The 16,299-nt window shown below is 66.9% G+C and overlaps 4 protein-coding genes across 4 annotated transcripts; 2 read left to right on the top strand and 2 right to left on the bottom strand.

Moving 5' to 3' along the window:
* Nucleotides 1-2,260: 2,260 nt before the first annotated feature.
* CHLNCDRAFT_8355 (hypothetical protein) lies at nucleotides 2,261-4,778 on the bottom strand (the record flags this gene model as incomplete). Its single annotated transcript, XM_005842742.1, has 8 exons — nucleotides 2,261-2,412; nucleotides 2,582-2,678; nucleotides 2,837-3,078; nucleotides 3,471-3,587; nucleotides 3,681-3,763; nucleotides 3,992-4,137; nucleotides 4,344-4,468; nucleotides 4,592-4,778. Coding segments are annotated over 8 exons (1,149 nt in total), but the record flags the coding sequence as incomplete, so codon positions are not given.
* A 2,951-nt stretch (nucleotides 4,779-7,729) lies between these two features.
* CHLNCDRAFT_28812 (hypothetical protein) lies at nucleotides 7,730-10,726 on the top strand (the record flags this gene model as incomplete). Its single annotated transcript, XM_005842747.1, has 9 exons — nucleotides 7,730-7,946; nucleotides 8,117-8,193; nucleotides 8,489-8,665; nucleotides 8,869-9,011; nucleotides 9,201-9,333; nucleotides 9,490-9,633; nucleotides 9,902-10,025; nucleotides 10,204-10,304; nucleotides 10,505-10,726. 9 exons carry the CDS (start codon nucleotides 7,730-7,732, stop codon nucleotides 10,724-10,726), a joined length of 1,338 nt encoding a protein of 445 aa, XP_005842809.1.
* A 610-nt stretch (nucleotides 10,727-11,336) lies between these two features.
* Nucleotides 11,337-12,098, top strand: CHLNCDRAFT_28813 (hypothetical protein; the record flags this gene model as incomplete). Its single annotated transcript, XM_005842746.1, has 1 exon — nucleotides 11,337-12,098. A coding segment is annotated over one exon (762 nt), but the record flags the coding sequence as incomplete, so codon positions are not given.
* Nucleotides 12,099-12,373: 275 nt separating this feature from the next.
* CHLNCDRAFT_59456 (expressed protein) lies at nucleotides 12,374-13,961 on the bottom strand. Its single transcript, XM_005842741.1, has 6 exons — nucleotides 13,869-13,961; nucleotides 13,633-13,759; nucleotides 13,471-13,539; nucleotides 13,208-13,355; nucleotides 12,988-13,113; nucleotides 12,374-12,884 (listed from the first exon to the last, which is right to left on the bottom strand). The coding sequence occupies exons 2-6, from the start codon at nucleotides 13,720-13,722 to the stop codon at nucleotides 12,430-12,432; spliced, it is 888 nt and encodes a 295-aa protein (XP_005842803.1). The 5' UTR covers nucleotides 13,723-13,759; nucleotides 13,869-13,961; the 3' UTR covers nucleotides 12,374-12,429.
* Between the last annotated feature and the right edge of the window lie 2,338 nt (nucleotides 13,962-16,299).

Here is a 16,299-nt window from a genome sequence, read left to right as displayed (position 1 = left end):
AGGGCGGCGGCCCCTCCCCAGGGTGCAGCCGCGCAAAGGGCGGTATGAACTGGTCAAGGTACCGCTCAACATCCTTCATGCTGGTGCAGCGCAGCGGGCGCACCACTGAGAAGGGCTGGACCTGCGGCCAGGCGAGCAGGCACGCAGGTGGGTGGAGAGAGCCGCAGTAGCGCCACGTCATCATGGCTGGGAGGGGGCAGGGGGCAGGGGTCGCCCATGAAGCCTGGCAGCGCGGCGGCAGCGCGCAGGCAGCGGAGCGGCGGTGCCGGGTAAGAGCAGTGCCCCCCCTCCGCAGGCGGCGGGTGCGAGAGCGGCGAGCTGCGGGTGGCGCGCCCCTCACCGCTGCATATGCGTACTCGTGCTTGGCGGCATCCCACTTGATTGTGTCCACCGCCAGGTGCCACCGCCCGTGGCTGTCCGCCAGCAGCCAGCGGCGCAGCTGCACCGGCGGCTCCGGGTCGCACGTGCGCAGGTACTTTTCTACCCTGCGGTAGGCAGTGGCAGAGAGGCAGGGCGGATTGGATCAGGCGGCAGGAGGAACCAACCACGCAGCTGGCAGGCGGCCAAGCCGGCCTGGATGCGCAGACGGGCCGGCAGGCCGCACAGCTGGCGGCAGCGGCTCGGCAGGGCCGTGCGCGTGAGCGCCCTCGATGGCAAGGCGACCAAAGCGCGGCCCTGCGACACGAGCGGGCAGCGGACCTGTAATTCACAAAGTGCAGCGGCTGCGGGGGCACCGGAGCGACTGCCATTGCCGCGGCAGGTGGCGGAAGCGGCGCGGCCGCGGTGGCTGCCGACGCCGTCGCCGGCTCTGCCGCTGCACCGGGGACGGACTCCACCCGCGCCGTGGTTTCAGCCAGCTGCGCCTGCGCCTGCGCCAGCGCCCCTGCCGCCGCATCCACAGCAGCGGCGGCGATGGCCGCGGGGGCGGGCTGCGCCGGCTGCGCGGGTGGCGCATCCATGGGCGCCGCCTCGCCGCCCTCATGCGTGGGCCGCCCTCCCAGCCCTTGCGCTGCACCTTCATGCTGCTGCTGCTGCTGTTGCTCCTGGTCCTGCTGTTGCTGCTGCTGCTGTTGCTGCTGCTGCTGCTGCTGTTGCTGCTGCTGCTGCTGCTGCTGCTGGTCCCAGTCATGCTCAGAGGCGAGGGCATACTCGATATGAATGTCTGCCGATGCAGCCGCCAGGTCTCCGCCGCTCAAGCTTAAGGCCGGGACTGCCTTGGGGGTTAAGCCCGCTGACCCGCCCCCGAGCGTGCCCAGGTCTAGCCACTCGTTGCGCCGCTGATGGCTCCCAGTGAGGACAAAGGGCGGCGAGCTGGGGACGGGAGAGTGGAAGCCGCCTTGTGCTGCCGGCGAGACCGGCGGCGGCCGCGCCGCCGCTGTTGGCGACCCTGCCGCAAGCCCATCTGCTGCTTCCATGGCTGCAGCAGCAGCCTGCAGCAGCAGCTTGGAGACAGAGAAACAGGGCAACTTGCAAAGTTTTGCAAGCTGCGTTGCGGCGATGCCGCCCGGGTAATAGCTAATTTGATGGCTGCATCCAGTGCCATCAATTTACACAAATCGCGCGAGCCCAGAGCCAAAACTTACCGCTGCAGCACTTCAGCAAGTTTGTCGTCTTAAATCTGCTGCCGCCGTGTTCAATTCTTGCACACACGTGTGCAGTGTCAGCAGGAATGCCTACAAGGAGCAGCGGCGCCACCACGGAGTTTCATCAAGGTGGTGACTTTCCTCCCGCCACCGCAGCGGTGGTGCCGCCAAAATGCACCTCATCTCACTTCCTTTCCTGTGCAGGGCAAGCTCTCAGGGAAGCTGATTACCTATCAGGATGGCTGGAACGATTGACATCATGCTATGGAACGACAGAGGTGGTCACAGAGCCCAACAGAGCAGTTCGGCAGTTTTGCGGTACGGGCGTGCAAGCACGAGTGGATGCATTCAAAAGGCGAACAAAAGGCACACAGAAAAATAAGGAATAGGGATATGGAAAACATGTCTGAAGCTACATGTGAAAAAGTGCTGAGCTGCTGGGCAGCTTGGCGGGGGCACGTCGCGTCACCTGGCCGCCACCCTTGGACACCCGCCGACGCCTAGATCGAGTTGCGGCGCCGAAGCGGCGGCACCGCCCCCGGGGACCGCGCCGCCTGCTGCGCCTGCTGCTGCCGCTGCTGCTGCTCGCGGTGGCGCGCCACCACGGTGGCGACAGCCGCCACCAGCGCATCAGGGTCGTAGTGCACGCCGCGGCCGTCGGGGCTGGGCACCGAGGGCACCTCCACAATCTGGCGCACCCCCAGCCGCTCCAGGCTGGCGCAGTCCACCGCGATGGGGCTGCCGGCCGGCACAAGCACCGCGGTGACGTAGACGGAGGGCGGGAAGCCCAGCCGGTGCGTGCGCTTAGATGCTCGCCGGTTCAGCGCGTCTGTGCGGGGGGTGGGGCCAGGAACAGTGAGCTAGTGAGCGAGGAAGCCAGCGAAGTCACGAATGAGCAAGGATGGACGGACCCAAAACACAAAGAAGGAAGGCAACGTCAGCCGTGGCACGGCCAGGCGCCTGCGGCTGTGATGCCAGCCCTGGCGCCCCCGCCCCACCTGCCGTGGCCTGCACCATGTCTGCCGCCGTCATGGGGCCGCTGTGCTGGGGGCAGCACGACGTCTCGCGGTCAAGCGCGCCGTTGAGCATGAAGATCTGCGGCGGAGGCAGGACGCAGGTACAGGCGGCAGGGGTTGCCGCTGCGGATGTGCTGGTGGAAAACACAAAAAGGCAGGGACAGCCCAGCTGGGGCGACCTTGGAGCCAACACCACCCAAATCAGGCCATGCACCAGCCGCTCTCCCACAGGCCCACCTTGGGCACGGCGGCGGCGGCGATGCACTCGCCCACGCCCTTGAGGACCAGGGAGGGGGCGATGGATGTGTAGAGCGATCCCATGCCGTAGATGACGGCGTCGGCGCGCTCCAGCTCAGCCAGCACGCGCGGGTTGGGCGCAGGTGCCACCTCGTGCTCGTGCGTGTCGCCCTCTGCATGCGCCGCAGCAGGCAGGCAGGCGCAGGCGGGCGCGGGCAGGAGCGCAAGGTGAGAGCCCGAGCCTCCAGCCAGCCCAGCGAGGCGCAAATGCGTCAGCGACCCGGCATCTAGGTGTGAACCCAGCGTCCAGCGCGCGAACCGCACCCAAAGCTTTGCTGCTGCGAGGCGCCGCTGTGCGCACAGCACAGCACAGCACAGGCACAGCACAGCACAGCGCAGCACAGCACGGCGCAGCGCGGTGCAGCGCAGCGTGCCTGCCGACAGGTAGAAGATGCGCTTGACGGGCGCCTCCAGCCGCTCCTCGCACGACTTGTCCACCTCGCGGGGGGAGTCTGCGGGGCGGGGAAGGGAGCGAGAGGAGAGGCGGGGCAAGCTGGTCTGGGGACCTGTGAACATTTAGGGAGGGCAGAACAGCACAACGGCTGGCTGCCAACAAGGTGGGCTGGCTGCCAACAAGGTGGGCTGCGGCAGGAGCAGCAGGGCGCGCCTGTGGCGCTTGGGTGCGAGATCTGGTGCTGCCCCACGATCAGCCTGCCATCCAGCAGCTCAGCCCCCAACGTGATGTGCTCCTCTGCAGGTAGGGCTGGGGCCGGGGAAGCGGGTGGGCAGGTGGCGGGCGCGTGACATGTTGCTGAGCCCCTCTCAGCAGCCATGGCACCCACACCTGTGCAGATGGCGGGCAGCACGAGGGACCCCTCTGGGATGCGTGCCACACGGGAGAAGAGGAAGATGGCGGCTTCCAGCGACCTGCGTAGGCAGCGGCAGGGTGCACCAGGCTGGGGAGGGTGTCGCATGGGCAGCAAGGGGCTGGGCACGGTGGGGCACACTCTACCAGGGCAGGTGACGCCTGCCCTGGTGGAGGTCAGCCCTCCCTATGAGCTGGCCAGGACCAAACGACAGCATGCGTCCCTGGTCAACAGGCAGCCCAGCAGCCCAGCAGCCCGGCGCTGCCTGCTGCCCGCTGGCACCATCCACCTGAAGAAGATGCGCGCCCCCGCAAAGAAGAAGTTGCCGACCGAGCCGCCGCGGTAGTCGAATCGCTTGGTGGACTGGCGCATGATGTTGGCGTGGAAGTGGACCAGGAAGGAGCGGATGATGTCCTTGTAGGCGTCGCTGATGCCCTGCAGGGGGGGCAGTGTGGGGAGGTGATGGCGGGAGGGTGAGTGGGTGGCTTGTTGGGGTGCCGCACGGCGACGCCGCTGCGCGGCATTCGGCAGAGGCCACCAGCCAGCAGCTGCGACCATCCTGCAGGCTGCCAGACGTGCTCGCTTGCGCCGAGGCCTGCATCCCCACCCCACCCAGCCCGTCGCCCTCCCTCCCCACGCACCTCCCACAGCGCGTCCTCCCCCTCCACAATCGAGTACCACTCCAGCTTGGCCGCGCGCGAGTCCTTGCCGTGCAGTCGGTGCGCCAGCAGGCGCCGCACCGCACGCGCCTCCTCGTCGCTGTCGTCTGCAGCACGCGGCGCCCAGCAAGCGCGTCCATCGTGCGTCTGCTCTTGCAGCTAGCCCAGCCCCTCGCCCTGGCCCCAACCTCAACATCGCCGCTCCCCACACCTCCACCATCCCTCCCCACCTGCCAGGCGCAGGCATCGGCTGCGGATGTCGCCGACCGCAGGGCCGCCCAGCACGCGCACAATCTCCGCGGTGCTGCCCCCATCATCCGACACGGGCAGGACGTGCGCGATGCGGGTGGTCAGCTGCCGCATGTGGCCCGCCACGCTGTTGAAGGCGGTGCCGCCGCTGAACACCACCAGGGATGGCTCCCAGGGCAGCTGCTCGTGCTGCTCGGCGGCCAAGGCGGCGGCGGCGGCCGGGGTGGCCCCAGGGGACCGCGGGTCGGCCACGGGCAGGCTGAGCATGCGGAACAGGTGGCTCTCCATGCTGGCACCTGCACCTGCACGCACGCACAGGGCAGGACAGGGCATGATTGTGTCAGGCAGACATGGAGGATGAGACAGTGCTGCAGCAGACCCATGCAGCTGGCACGAGCCACTGCTGCAGGCAGCGCACCGTTGGTGTGGGCGGCGGTGGCGGCAGCGGCGGCAACACTTCGGGGCGGCTCCTGCTGCTGCTGCGCTGCGCTGCTGCACTGTACTCCTTCTCCTGGGGTCCTAGGGCTGCGCTGGGGGCAGCGGCTTGGCCAGCTAGAGCGCTGCTGCGTCCAAGCACTGGCTGAGGGCGCTGGCGCAGCGCCGCGTATCATAGACATGCTATCGACAAGATTCCCGACTGCATCGGCCTGTCGAGAGGAGCGGGGTTGAAAGGGTGCGGATTGCAGGCACTGCGGAGCCGAGCTCAACGCCGCGGGCTCCTGGCCTGCTGAAACTGCACAATTGGATGCAATCAAGTGATCGGAGCTAGTGCAGGCGAGGCAAAGACCCCAAGACGTCACGGAGAGCGGCTTGTCCAAAACGCTGAGCTGGAGTTCACATAAACCGTCGTCTGAGCCGTGATACGCAGCTGTTTCTGAACATCTGCATCTCAAGGGCATTGCCGGCGGGTCCCTTGTGACCACTGCTGACCAAGCCGTGTTGTGCAGAGCCTGGTGGGCCTCGGTTTCCTGCGCAACCCTGCTGGGAGCGGCCTCCTTCCATTCTGGCATTAGTGGCGGCCGGCAGAGGGCGACACAGCTCGGGTCCCCTGATCGAGCCCGTGTGTTTCAGACCTAGAGCAGGTTGTGCGAGACAGGGGTGAGCCACAAGCCTCTCGGAGCGGCTGCAATGGCAGCTATGCTGCGCACCAGGCGCCAAAAGGCGGCGGAGGCGGCGGCCGCAGGCGGCGACGAGCAAGTGGTGGCACTGGAGCGTGAGAACCAGCGCCTGCGCGACCTGGTGAGCGCTAGCCTGCTGCTCCACCCACCTTGTCAGTGTGCAGCGAATAGGGGGCAACATTCTGGGCTGCAGCCCTGCAGCAGGCCATGCCTGCTCGCATCCCGGCCTCGGGTTTCTGCAGTACGTTGGCCGACGCCGGCACACCTCTCCTTGCCCGCCGCGCCTGCAGCTGGCGGAGCAGGCTGAGCAGGGCGCCACCAAGAGCAGCTACCTGTTCAAGTACCGCGGCCACGCCACCGCCTCGCTGTGGGCGCCCACCTGGGAGCTGCGGTGCGCGCTCAGCTACCCTCCATTCCGCGTCGCCATGCCTGGCGCCATCTCTGCACCACCGCTGCCATTGACAGGCATCTGAAGCTATGCCTGGGGGCCTTGCGGCGTGCCTGGTTCGCCCCCGCCTCTCACCCCTGCTCCTGGCTTCCCCTCCCGGCCGCAGGTATGTGATCCTCAAGGGCTCCACCCTCACCTACTTCAAGAGCGAGCGCGACGTGCAGTTCCCGCCCCGCGGCCGCATCGACCTGGGCGCCGGCGCCGCCGTGGAGCTGGAGGGGCTCAAGCGGCGGCGCCACTGGACCTGGAAGATTGTGGATAAGCAGGCGAGGCATCTACCGGGAGCACCAGCCTCCTGTCGGGAGCGGGCAGTCCACACCAGCTGCTGCTTGGACGCCTGCTCACTGGGGCTATCGTCCCTGCCGCAGGGTGTGAGCCTCATCCGCTTGAGCACGGAGGTCCAGTCTGAGTACAACTCGTGGATTGAGGCGCTGGAGCGCGCCGGGTGCGCTGTCAAGGTGGGCGACAAGCCAAGGTGGTGTGTGACGGTTGCTGCTGTGCGGGGTGTGCGTCGGGGAGGTTGCCTGCCAGCAACTGCTTCAGTGGAAACCTGCGGCGGCGCGGGCACGGAGTTTCCTGGCCGCCTGCATGCCCCACCATGTATGCGGCGCCCTCACCCCCACCAATACTCGCGTCCCGCAGCGCATGGACGAGAGCTTCAGCCAGGGGTCGCAGCAGAGCCACCCGCACCAGGGCGCCAGCCCCACCGCCAGCCAGCTGTCAGACAGCGACGCGGCGACCTACCGCGGCCGCGTGCCCTTCAGCTCGCCGCACCTGGGGCCCGCCGGGGGCGGCCAGGAGGCGGACAGCGGCGCCACACCGCCCCCGCAGGCCTCGCACCAGCGCCAGCAGCAGCAGCACCAGCACCAGCACCAGGGCTACACATCTGACCAGTCGGGTGAGGGGGAGGGGACCCAGCTGCTGCGTGCTTGGCTGGCTGGGTGGCTGTTCATCCAAGTTGAGGATCCCCCGAGACACAAGGCCGTTCCTCAGCACCAGCCCTCGTCCCTGTGCGCTTGCCTGCCTCCCCTCTCCTGCAGACGTGGGACGCGCCCACGCGCCCAAGCTGCGCAGGCAGCGCAGCGGGGCGGTGGTGCGGGAGACGATGCGCGCGTCGGCGCCGGTGTGCTGCGCCCCGCGCGCCTCCCTGCTCTCCTCGGAACGCATTCGCCTGCTGGACCAGCGGGGTAGGGCTGCCTCCTGCCGCTGGGCGGCGCAGCCGCTTTGCATGTGCATGCCGCCCGCAGCAGCCCCGACCCGGCCCGCATGCTGTCGCCGGGCGCCCACACACAGCTGTTGAATCCCACCTTTGTCCGCCCTGGTGGCCGCCCTTTGCGCCCCGACGGCGGGTGGTGGTGGGACACCCCAGCTGTGTTCTTGGGTGTCTGGCCACAGCATGCAGGCGGGACAGAGGCCTGCTGCACGCTGCGCGCTGCGTCTTGCGCCTTTGAAAGATGCGGCCGCCAGCCCGTGTGCCTCGAGTGCCGCCGCCGCTCACCCGTCCCCCCTTGAACTCTCAATCACGCCCCACCCCACGCCCCATCACCCACCATATGCCACACCACACGCACCCCACCTTAACCTCCCTCCTCTTCTCCCACCCTCCTCCTCCCCTCCCCTCTCTCCCACCCCACCCCCACCCAGGCGTCATCACCCTGGTCTTCCTCATCCTGGCCGCCACCAACTTCCGCCTCATCCTGGAGAACATGATCAAGTATAGGCTGAGGTTCAACCCGCTCACATTCCTGCGCACCGCGCTCACGCCCTCGGGTGAGCAGCAGGGCCTTCCTGTTTTTCAAAGTTCAGGAGAAGCAGCGCCGCCCCTGTCGCAGCTGCTCACACCTGGTGCCCCTCCGGCAGCTGGCGATGGCTCGTGGCTCCAGGCCGCGGCTGCCGGCGTCCACCCTGCCCCTGCCCACGGCGCGCCGTCCGCCCTGCAGGCAACCTGCCGCTGCTGCTGTGCTGGCCGCTGCTGGCCTGCTTCGCGCTGTGCGCGCTGGGCATCGAGCGCTTTGCGGTGCGGCTGCTGGGCATGGAGCAGCGCTCGGTGGCGGCCAGCCGCAAGCGAGAGGTTGGCTACACCGAGATGAAGCGGGCGGCGGCGCGGAGGGCCAGCGCCACAGGTGGGCCTCAGCCCTGGGTCCCGTTCAACGTTGAAGCCCAGGCTAACCCTGGGTTTGGGTTGCGCTGAGCACACCTGCCATCCCCCAGCTGCTTCCACACGCTGCGCCGTCTGTCTGTGCGTGTGCGGTACCGCCCGTGCCCACCACCTGCGCACGCCCCTTGCCCCACCGCCCCCGCGCGCCGCAGAGCACCTGGTGTTCCTGCTCAACCTGCTCAACACCAGCGCCGCGCTGCTGGCCCCCTGCGCCATCATCCTGCACACCCGCGCCGAGCTGCTGCCCGGCTTTGCGCTCACCATGGCCACAATCGTGCTGTGGCTCAAGCTGGTGTCGTATGCGCACGTCAACTGGGACTACAGGTGGGCCGTGTGGGCTGTGCGTGTGTGTGCGGGGTGGTGGAGTGCCGATGGGAGGTGGGTGGGCTCGAGGGTGGTGGTGGAGGTGGCAGGCAGGCATGCCGGACCCCAGCCAGGGTGCAGGAGGCAACCGTGTTTCATAAGCTCCGCCATCCACCTGGTTCTCCAACATCCCACCCGCCCGCCTGCAGGACGGCGCGGCGGCGGGGCGAGGTGTGCCCCGGGGAGCGCGGCAGCGGGGTGGTGCCGGAGGGCGTGGAGGAGGAGCTGCGGTACCCCGAGAACATCGTGGCCGCCAACCTGGCATACTTCCTGCTGGCGCCCACGCTGTGCTACCAGCTCACCTACCCGCGCAGGTGCGGGGCGGGCAGATGCGGGAGGGGCAGATGCGGGAGGGGCAGAAGGGAGGCAGGCGCAGCTGAGGCTGGGGCTGTATGGCGGCGGCAGGGAGCAGATGTGGTGGCCTGCGTCCCCCCCGCCCAGCCTCTGTGTGCCCACCCCCTGCTCCGCCCTGCTGCTCCCGCCCCGCCCTCCTCCTGCTGCAGCAAGCGGTTCCGGGCACGGTGGATGGCCAAGAAGCTGCTGATGCTGACGGGGGGCCTGGGCCTGATGCTGTTCAGCATCGAGCAGTACATCCAGCCCACCATCGACAACAGCATGCGGCCGCTGAGGGAGATGGTGCGCGGCCTGCTCGAGCTCAGCGCCGTGCCTGGCTGCCCTGGCCAGGCGGCATGCTCCGTGCGATGGCCCTGCCAATGCACCGCATCCTGCCGCCCCCTTGCTGCTTTCCTCGCCGCCTCCGACCTCGCTTGCCTGGCCCCCGCGCCCGCGCAGGACTGGCTGCGCATGCTGGAGCGCATCCTCAAGCTGTCCATCCCCACCCTCTACTGGTGGCTGGCCATGTTCTACACGCTCTTCGACCTGTGGCTCAACATCATCGCAGAGCTGCTGCGCTTCGGGGACCGCGAGTTCTACAAGGTGCAGGCTGTGGGGGTGTGCGGGCTGTGTGGTTGTGTGCACGAGTGTCTGTTGTTGTGTGCACGAGTGGTGATGCTGTGCGCGTGGCGGGCAAGGGGCTTGCTCGGGAGCAGTGCTTGCCAGGGTGCCTCCTGGCCGCCTGTCCCTGCCTCCCACGGATGCACCGCTGCCAGGCAGATCTGCCTGCCTGCCTGCCTGCCCGCCTGCCCGCCTGCCTGCCTGCCTGCCTGCCTGCGTCTCACCCGCCCGGCCTGCCTGCCTGGCGCAGGAGTGGTGGAATGCCACCACCGTGGGCGAGTACTGGCGGCTGTGGAACCAGCCGGTGCACAAGTGGATGCTGCGACACGTCTACTTCCCGCTCATCCGCCACGGGGTGCCCAAGTTCCACGCAGGTTGGTTGGGCGGGGGCAGGGGACCGCGGGCGGGCGCTGGGCCGCGAGGCAGTGCAGCCCTGGGGTAGCCTGCATGCCCCGGGGACGAGGCAGCGGGGTGGAGTTCGGGCACCCCCTCCTGCTGCAGTGCCGATATGCTAGCATGGCTTGCCCTCTCCTGCGTTCTTGCCCCCCGCAGGCCTCATGGTGTTCTTTGTGAGCGCCGTGTTCCACGAGGTGCTGGTGGGCGTGCCGCTGCACATGCTGCGGCTGTGGGCCTTTTGGGGCCTCATGATGCAGGTGGGTGGGTGGCTCCGCTCCCCGCTGCAGCCCGCCGCCAGGCGCTGGGATGCTTGGAAGCTTCCCGCTGCTGGGCTCTGTCCTTGGCCAGCCAGAGTTGTGAAACCGCACCAGCCAGCTGCAGCCATGAAGCCGCATGCGCCGACCTTGCCTCCCCACCTCCGCCACCACCAGCCGCCCCGCCAACCGTGCATGCGCAGGTGCCGCTGATGATAGTGACGGAGTGGCTCAAGGGGCGGCTGCGGAGCGACCGCGTGGGCAACATCATCTTCTGGGTGTCCTTCTGCTTTGTGGGGCAGCCGCTGGCCATGATCCTGTACTATCACGACTTCCGCCAGGTGCGCTGTTGCACAGCCGCAGCATGTGCAACATGTATTGTTGCGGTACAGGACGGCGTCGGATGGTGGATGCTGCCGGGTTGAGGGGGGCTGTTGTTTCAGGCTGAGAAGCCTGAGAGTCGTCAGTGTGTGGCTGCCGCCTGGTCCTGCAGGGCTACACACACCCGCTGGCCGGGCTGAACACACCCCACCTCAAGCTGTGAGGCCATACACGCCGGCAGCTGAGAAGGGGAGAGATTTCATTGCTGTGGATGCATTTTTAATCAGAGTTGGAGCTCCATTCATCTGTAAATACACTAGAGATAGGGGAGCTGGCTCGGGAGCTGAAACAGCTGTCAGCTCATGCGCCGGCGCCCTGCGCATGCCAGTCATCCCTGCCTCTCTCATGTTTTCCGACTCGTTCCCCGTTCCATCTCCAGCTTGCAACATGTTGCGATTGGTCGCGGCTGTGTGTACAGCAGCCGTGATGGCTCGGCGAGGCCTCAAGAAGAAGTCTCTGTCCGCCTCAGGTGCGCGATCGGGCGGTGCGCGCCCACCTTAGATCACGGGGCTGCACCAAGGTCATTGCAAACAGCAGAAGCATGCCGAATGGCAACAGGCGCCGCGCTCCCGCCGTCCGCAGGCGCTGCCGCTGCTCTCGTGGTCGGCACCCTGCACCTCGCCTCTGGGGCTGGAGTTTGGCGTGACGCTGATCGTCTTCTACTTGACTAGCTCTAAGCTGACTCGTTGGCGGTCTGAGCTCAAGGCGCGGCTGGAGGCAGGGCACATGGCTGGCGGCCAGCGGGGCGCCGCCCAGGTCCTGGCCAACAGCGCGCTTGGCGGTTGCCTGGCCGTCGCCACCGCCTGGCTGCGGGCGGATGGCGGCCCCGGCTCGCCGGCGGCGGCACAGCTGACAGCCTGGGCCTTTGTTGCGTTCTACGCCTGCTGCTGCGCTGACACATGGAGCAGCGAGCTGGGCATCGCCAGCAGCTGTCCGCCACGCCTGATCACCACTGGGAGTGTGGTGCCGCCTGGCACCAATGGCGGCGTGTCCTCGCTGGGCACGGCGGCAGCAGCAGCAGGCGGCCTGCTCATGGGCGCCTGCTACGTGGCTGCCGCGGGGCTGTCGGCCGCCCTGGCTGCTGGCGCCGGCAACAACAGTGCTGCATCTGGGCCCGGCGCTTGCCAGACTGGTGCGGCGGCAGACTGGCGGCTGGTGCCGCTGGCTGTGGCAGCGGGCGTGGGCGGCTCACTGCTGGACAGCCTGCTAGGTGCCACGCTGCAGTTCAGCGGCGTCGACGAGCGCAGCGGCAAGGTGGTGTCTGGCATGCCCGCGGCGGGCACGCCGGCCGCTGCAGCGGTGCGCCACGTCAGCGGCCGCGATGTGCTCAGCAACACGGGCGTGAATGTGGCGGCCAGCCTGGCGACAGCTGCGCTGGCGGCGACGGCAGCATCACGCCTGCTGCCCCCGTGCTGAGTCGGCAGCTGCTCGGATGCGCTCTGCTCATCATGTGGCTGCCGCCTCTTTCTGGAAACCCTGCCTCCCCCGCCTCCCTTGCACCCCTGCCCCTGCCCCGGCTGGTGCAGACATTGGCCCACGGCACACGGCCCCATCAGCCACCAGCACCTGACAGACAGCAACATGGCGGCGGTCAGCGGGCCATGTCACCCCAAACCAAGCGCAGCAGGTGGCAGGATTGAAACTGGACAGTGTGCACTGCCGCCCCACTTTCATTTTCTACTATTGCTGTTCCTGGCAGTATGTTACAAGGTGATATGAGTTGATGTTCCTCAGCCTTTGCGCCTGATCAGTCGCGGCACGTGTTTTTGAAATCCACCAGAAGCTCAGCCAGCTGCCTCCGCATCTGAGAAGTCTCGTCATGTGCAGCGGCCTGCTCCTGCTGCCCTGCTGAGGTCTGGCCAATGCTGACGGAAACGGTTCGGCGGCGCTTGGCAGCCGTCTCCCCGTCGTTTACGCTGCTGTGCTTGCGGCTCCGAGTCGCGCGTCTGTTGCTTGGGCCGGCCTCGTCTTCAGCAAGCGCCAGCACCTCGTCCAGAGCTGCCTCATCGGCATCGGCCATGGACTTGGCCTCCGCTTCTGCCAGCGCCTCGTCCAGAGCTGCCGCATCGGCGTTGGCCTTGGACTTGGCCTCCGCTTCTGCCTCAGCCTTGAGGTTTTTATAGTGCAGCGGCACCAGCACAGGGTGCTTGGGCGTGTAGTACGCGAGAATCACGTGCAGCGGGCTGCCCTGGAAGCTCCACTCTGCACCAAAGCAGCATGAATGGCAGTGATGTGCAGTTTCATCAGCAAGCGCATCTAGTTAAGAAACCAAACCAGACCAGCAACTGCAGCTGCCGCAACTTACCGCCAGAAGGGCCTGGATCGGCAGGAGTCATGCAATACGCGCGCCATAGCTTCTTCTTCTTCTCGCGCCAGCCTTTGTCCACCTTCACCTCTTTCTCTTCCTGGTCAATGCTCCACAGCACCACCTCTGCAGCAGCAGCAAGGGCAGGCAGGCTGCTGCAGGTAGGCAGGCGGTATGCTCAGATGAGGCGTTGATAGGCGCAGCATCCAACGTTGCCCACCTGTGTCGTTCAGTGCCGTAAGGCACACCTCTTCTAGTTTTGCAAATTCCTGCCCCTGCTCCACCGCCCGGCGCTGTCGCTGGCGCAGCTCGCGGGCGATGATGTGCAGGATCTGGATACTGGCAGGCGAATACCAAGTGTCTGCCTCCTGAAGCCAGACGAAAGGCAAGGATGCTTGCAGTCAGAATCAGGTCATGCAGCCTAGGCAACTTGTCCATGAAGCCTGAAAAGACTGGGCAGGTGCAAAGCTCAAAGCAACATACCAGCTGCTGGGCAATGTACTGCTCTGCAGTCAGTTTGGGCTCATCCGCATCTCGTGCCATCTCGAGCACCTTCACAGAATGAAGTTGGGGCGGATGCGTAGCTGGCTCACTCAGTGGGCCAGGGCCCCCCATCAGTCTATAGCACTTGACAATCGCTCGCACCTTGTCCAGACGCTTCCTAAAGTCAGCGCCAGCTTCGCTCTCCAGCAGTCTGTGACTGAGTGCCAACATGCTGCGCAGACCTGCCACCATGCCGCTCCACGTTTTTTCTGCGGCGGATCCTGGGGCACTGCGGAGGCCACGCTGCAAGCAGCTTCATGATTGATTTACTGAGGATGCTGAGGACTCCAACTAAAGCAAAAATAGCCGAACAAAGCAGTTGTGTGACAGGAACCCACCAGCTCGCGAAGTGGCGTCGCCGCAGCAGCCAGGCCAACCATCACACCATCCTCGCGGTTCTCCGAGTCGAATGCATCTGCATGCAAACCCTTGTCCGACAAAAACTTGAACAGCTGCACCATGCGGTCTGGGCAGGGCAAACTTCTCCTGGGGATCGAAAGACCTACAGTAGCATCAGCAAGTGAAATCAGCATGCCCAGGTGCAACATTGTCTAATGGTCTAAAGCTAGACGTTAAAACCGGGAAGTTAAGCCTGTGGAGGCTCTTCCCCACCTTTACCTTTACCTTTACATTGGTTTGCAATCGGAGCGCCCCGCAGCTTGCTTGTGTGGGCTTAAAGTCTGGTAAAGCAAGAACTAGCTTGCAACATAGACTCCCCGCCGAAACGGGACGGGAACCGGGCGAAAGCAGAGAAAGCAATAAAACAGGGGTGGAGCAAGGCGACATGCAACGCAAGCAGCTGACAGGGCACGCATCGAAACGTGTGTATGACTGGCAAAGTGGCATGGCGCATTGGGGAGAAACGCAACGGTACGGGAGCATGGGCTGGCCAAACGGCAGTGCGGAACGCTAGGTCACTAGAAAAGCAGGGAAAGGCGCACTATGTATGCAATGAGGGCAGCCCCGGCTCGGGGCCGTTGAGAAAGCAGTGGGCGGGAGGGGGGAGGCCCCGGTGTGGGCGGGCCCCATCGAGGGGGGATGGGGCGCGCAAGCGGCCAGATGGGGCGGGGCGCGGGCGGCAGTGGAGTCCTGCGGCTGGGTGGGATATAGGGCAATGAGCGTTGAGCAGTGTGCGATGAGCAATGAGCAATGAGCAGTGAGCAGCCCCTCCCGAAACAAAGTGAAGCGCAGGACGGGGTCCGGTGGATGGGAGGCAAGGAAGCGCGGGGGGTTGCCACGTGCGCTACCGCCGCCGCCGCAGGCAGCACCCCTGCGGCGGCGGCAGCGGCAGCAAGCCGTGGACCCAAACGCCGTGCCGCCGCCGCCGCAGGCAGCACCCCTGCGACGGCGGCGGCAGCAAGCCGTGGACCGAAACGCCGTGCCGCCGAGTCCCGTGGCTGTGGCCGTGGGCTTCTGGCAGGAAGCTACGGCCGCAGCTCGGTGGCTCGGGGGCGTCGCAGCGTGCCGCCGCCGCCGCCGCGCTGCCCCCCGGGCACGGCGGCGGCGGCGGCAGCAAGCTTGGGCCCAAACGCCGTGCCGCCGAGTCCCGTGGCTGCGGCCGTAGACTGTGGGCCGGAAACTGCGGCCGCAGCTCGGCGGCACGCGGTTCTGTTCAAGTCGCCAAGCGTGCAGCAGCGCCGAACCACGCTTCCCGGCCTCGGCGCATGCCTTCAGGGGCCCCCTATCGCTGGGCGCACCCCTCCAACACCGAACATGCGCCCGGGGGGGAGGGCGGCCCGGGCTGCCCAGGCCAAAGTGGGCCGCCCTCGAGCAAGAGGCGGCCGGGCTGTGTGCTGAATGAATGAATGAAATGCAGCTGCCAGCGCATCGTACCAGGCTGGTGAGAACCCCCCAGATGCCCACAGCTCTGGCCTGCCCACTTCCATTGGAATGCACTTCTTGTCGGGCAGAAGCAAGTCGTTGCTGCGCTTGAAGGGGCGGATGTTCACCACTGCCAACTGCTCATCTGCTTCCTCATAGCCTATTATAGCCTATTATAGCCAACAGTAGCCCACCCGTCCGCTCACAGAGAGCCATCGCGCCGGCCTCGCGCCGATCACCCCCACACCCCCACCCTCCACACTCACCCACCCACCCATCAGCATGTCAAGCAGCGAGGGAGCCAGCCTTGGGCAGCGCAGCCAGCAGCCGATCAGCAACCCGGCCTCCCGGGCATCCCTGCGGCCCGATTTCCCCCATATCGTGGTCAAGGGGCTCGCTCTGGAGGCCGGTGGGGGCCTGGGGGCCGCAGTCGCAGCCTTCGTTTTGTTTTGCCGGGCCAGCCTTCACCTGCCAGTGCCTGACTGTGTGCCTGTGACCTGCGTTGAGATTCGGGTGCGTGGGGACGGGCGCAGCGAATGCCACCTGCGACTGACTCCTGCCCTGTGCGGCGCCCTGATGGGTGCCCGCCGCCGCCTTTCGTGGGCAGCACCAGAGGTCAGCATTGACCTCTGGCGCTCACCTGGGGAGCTACAATACCTCCATGAGCTGCGCCAGCAGCGCGCGGAGGAGCCCCCAGCGCGCCAGGTGGGGCGGGCTGCGACCTCTCGCTGGTGGCGAGCGGCTCCCCTCCCGCCGCCCTCAGCTGAAGTCGTTGCCGCCCCTGTTGCTGCTGCCCCTGCCCAGCCCACGCCTGCGCCGCCTACACTGCCTGCCGCCGCCGCCGCCGCTGCCGCCGCCGCCGCTGCCGCCGCCGCCGCTGCTGCCGCCGCCATGCCCATCGCCCGGCCGCACGCACGCCAGCCCGCCAGCCCGCCGCCAGCCAGCCAG

Source organism: Chlorella variabilis (assembly GCF_000147415.1).
Source record: "Chlorella variabilis unplaced genomic scaffold CHLNCscaffold_44, whole genome shotgun sequence".
NCBI classification, from domain to species: Eukaryota; Viridiplantae; Chlorophyta; class Trebouxiophyceae; order Chlorellales; family Chlorellaceae; genus Chlorella; species Chlorella variabilis.
Note: the sequence above shows the minus strand (reverse complement) of the source record. Positions and strands in the feature narration are given on the sequence as shown.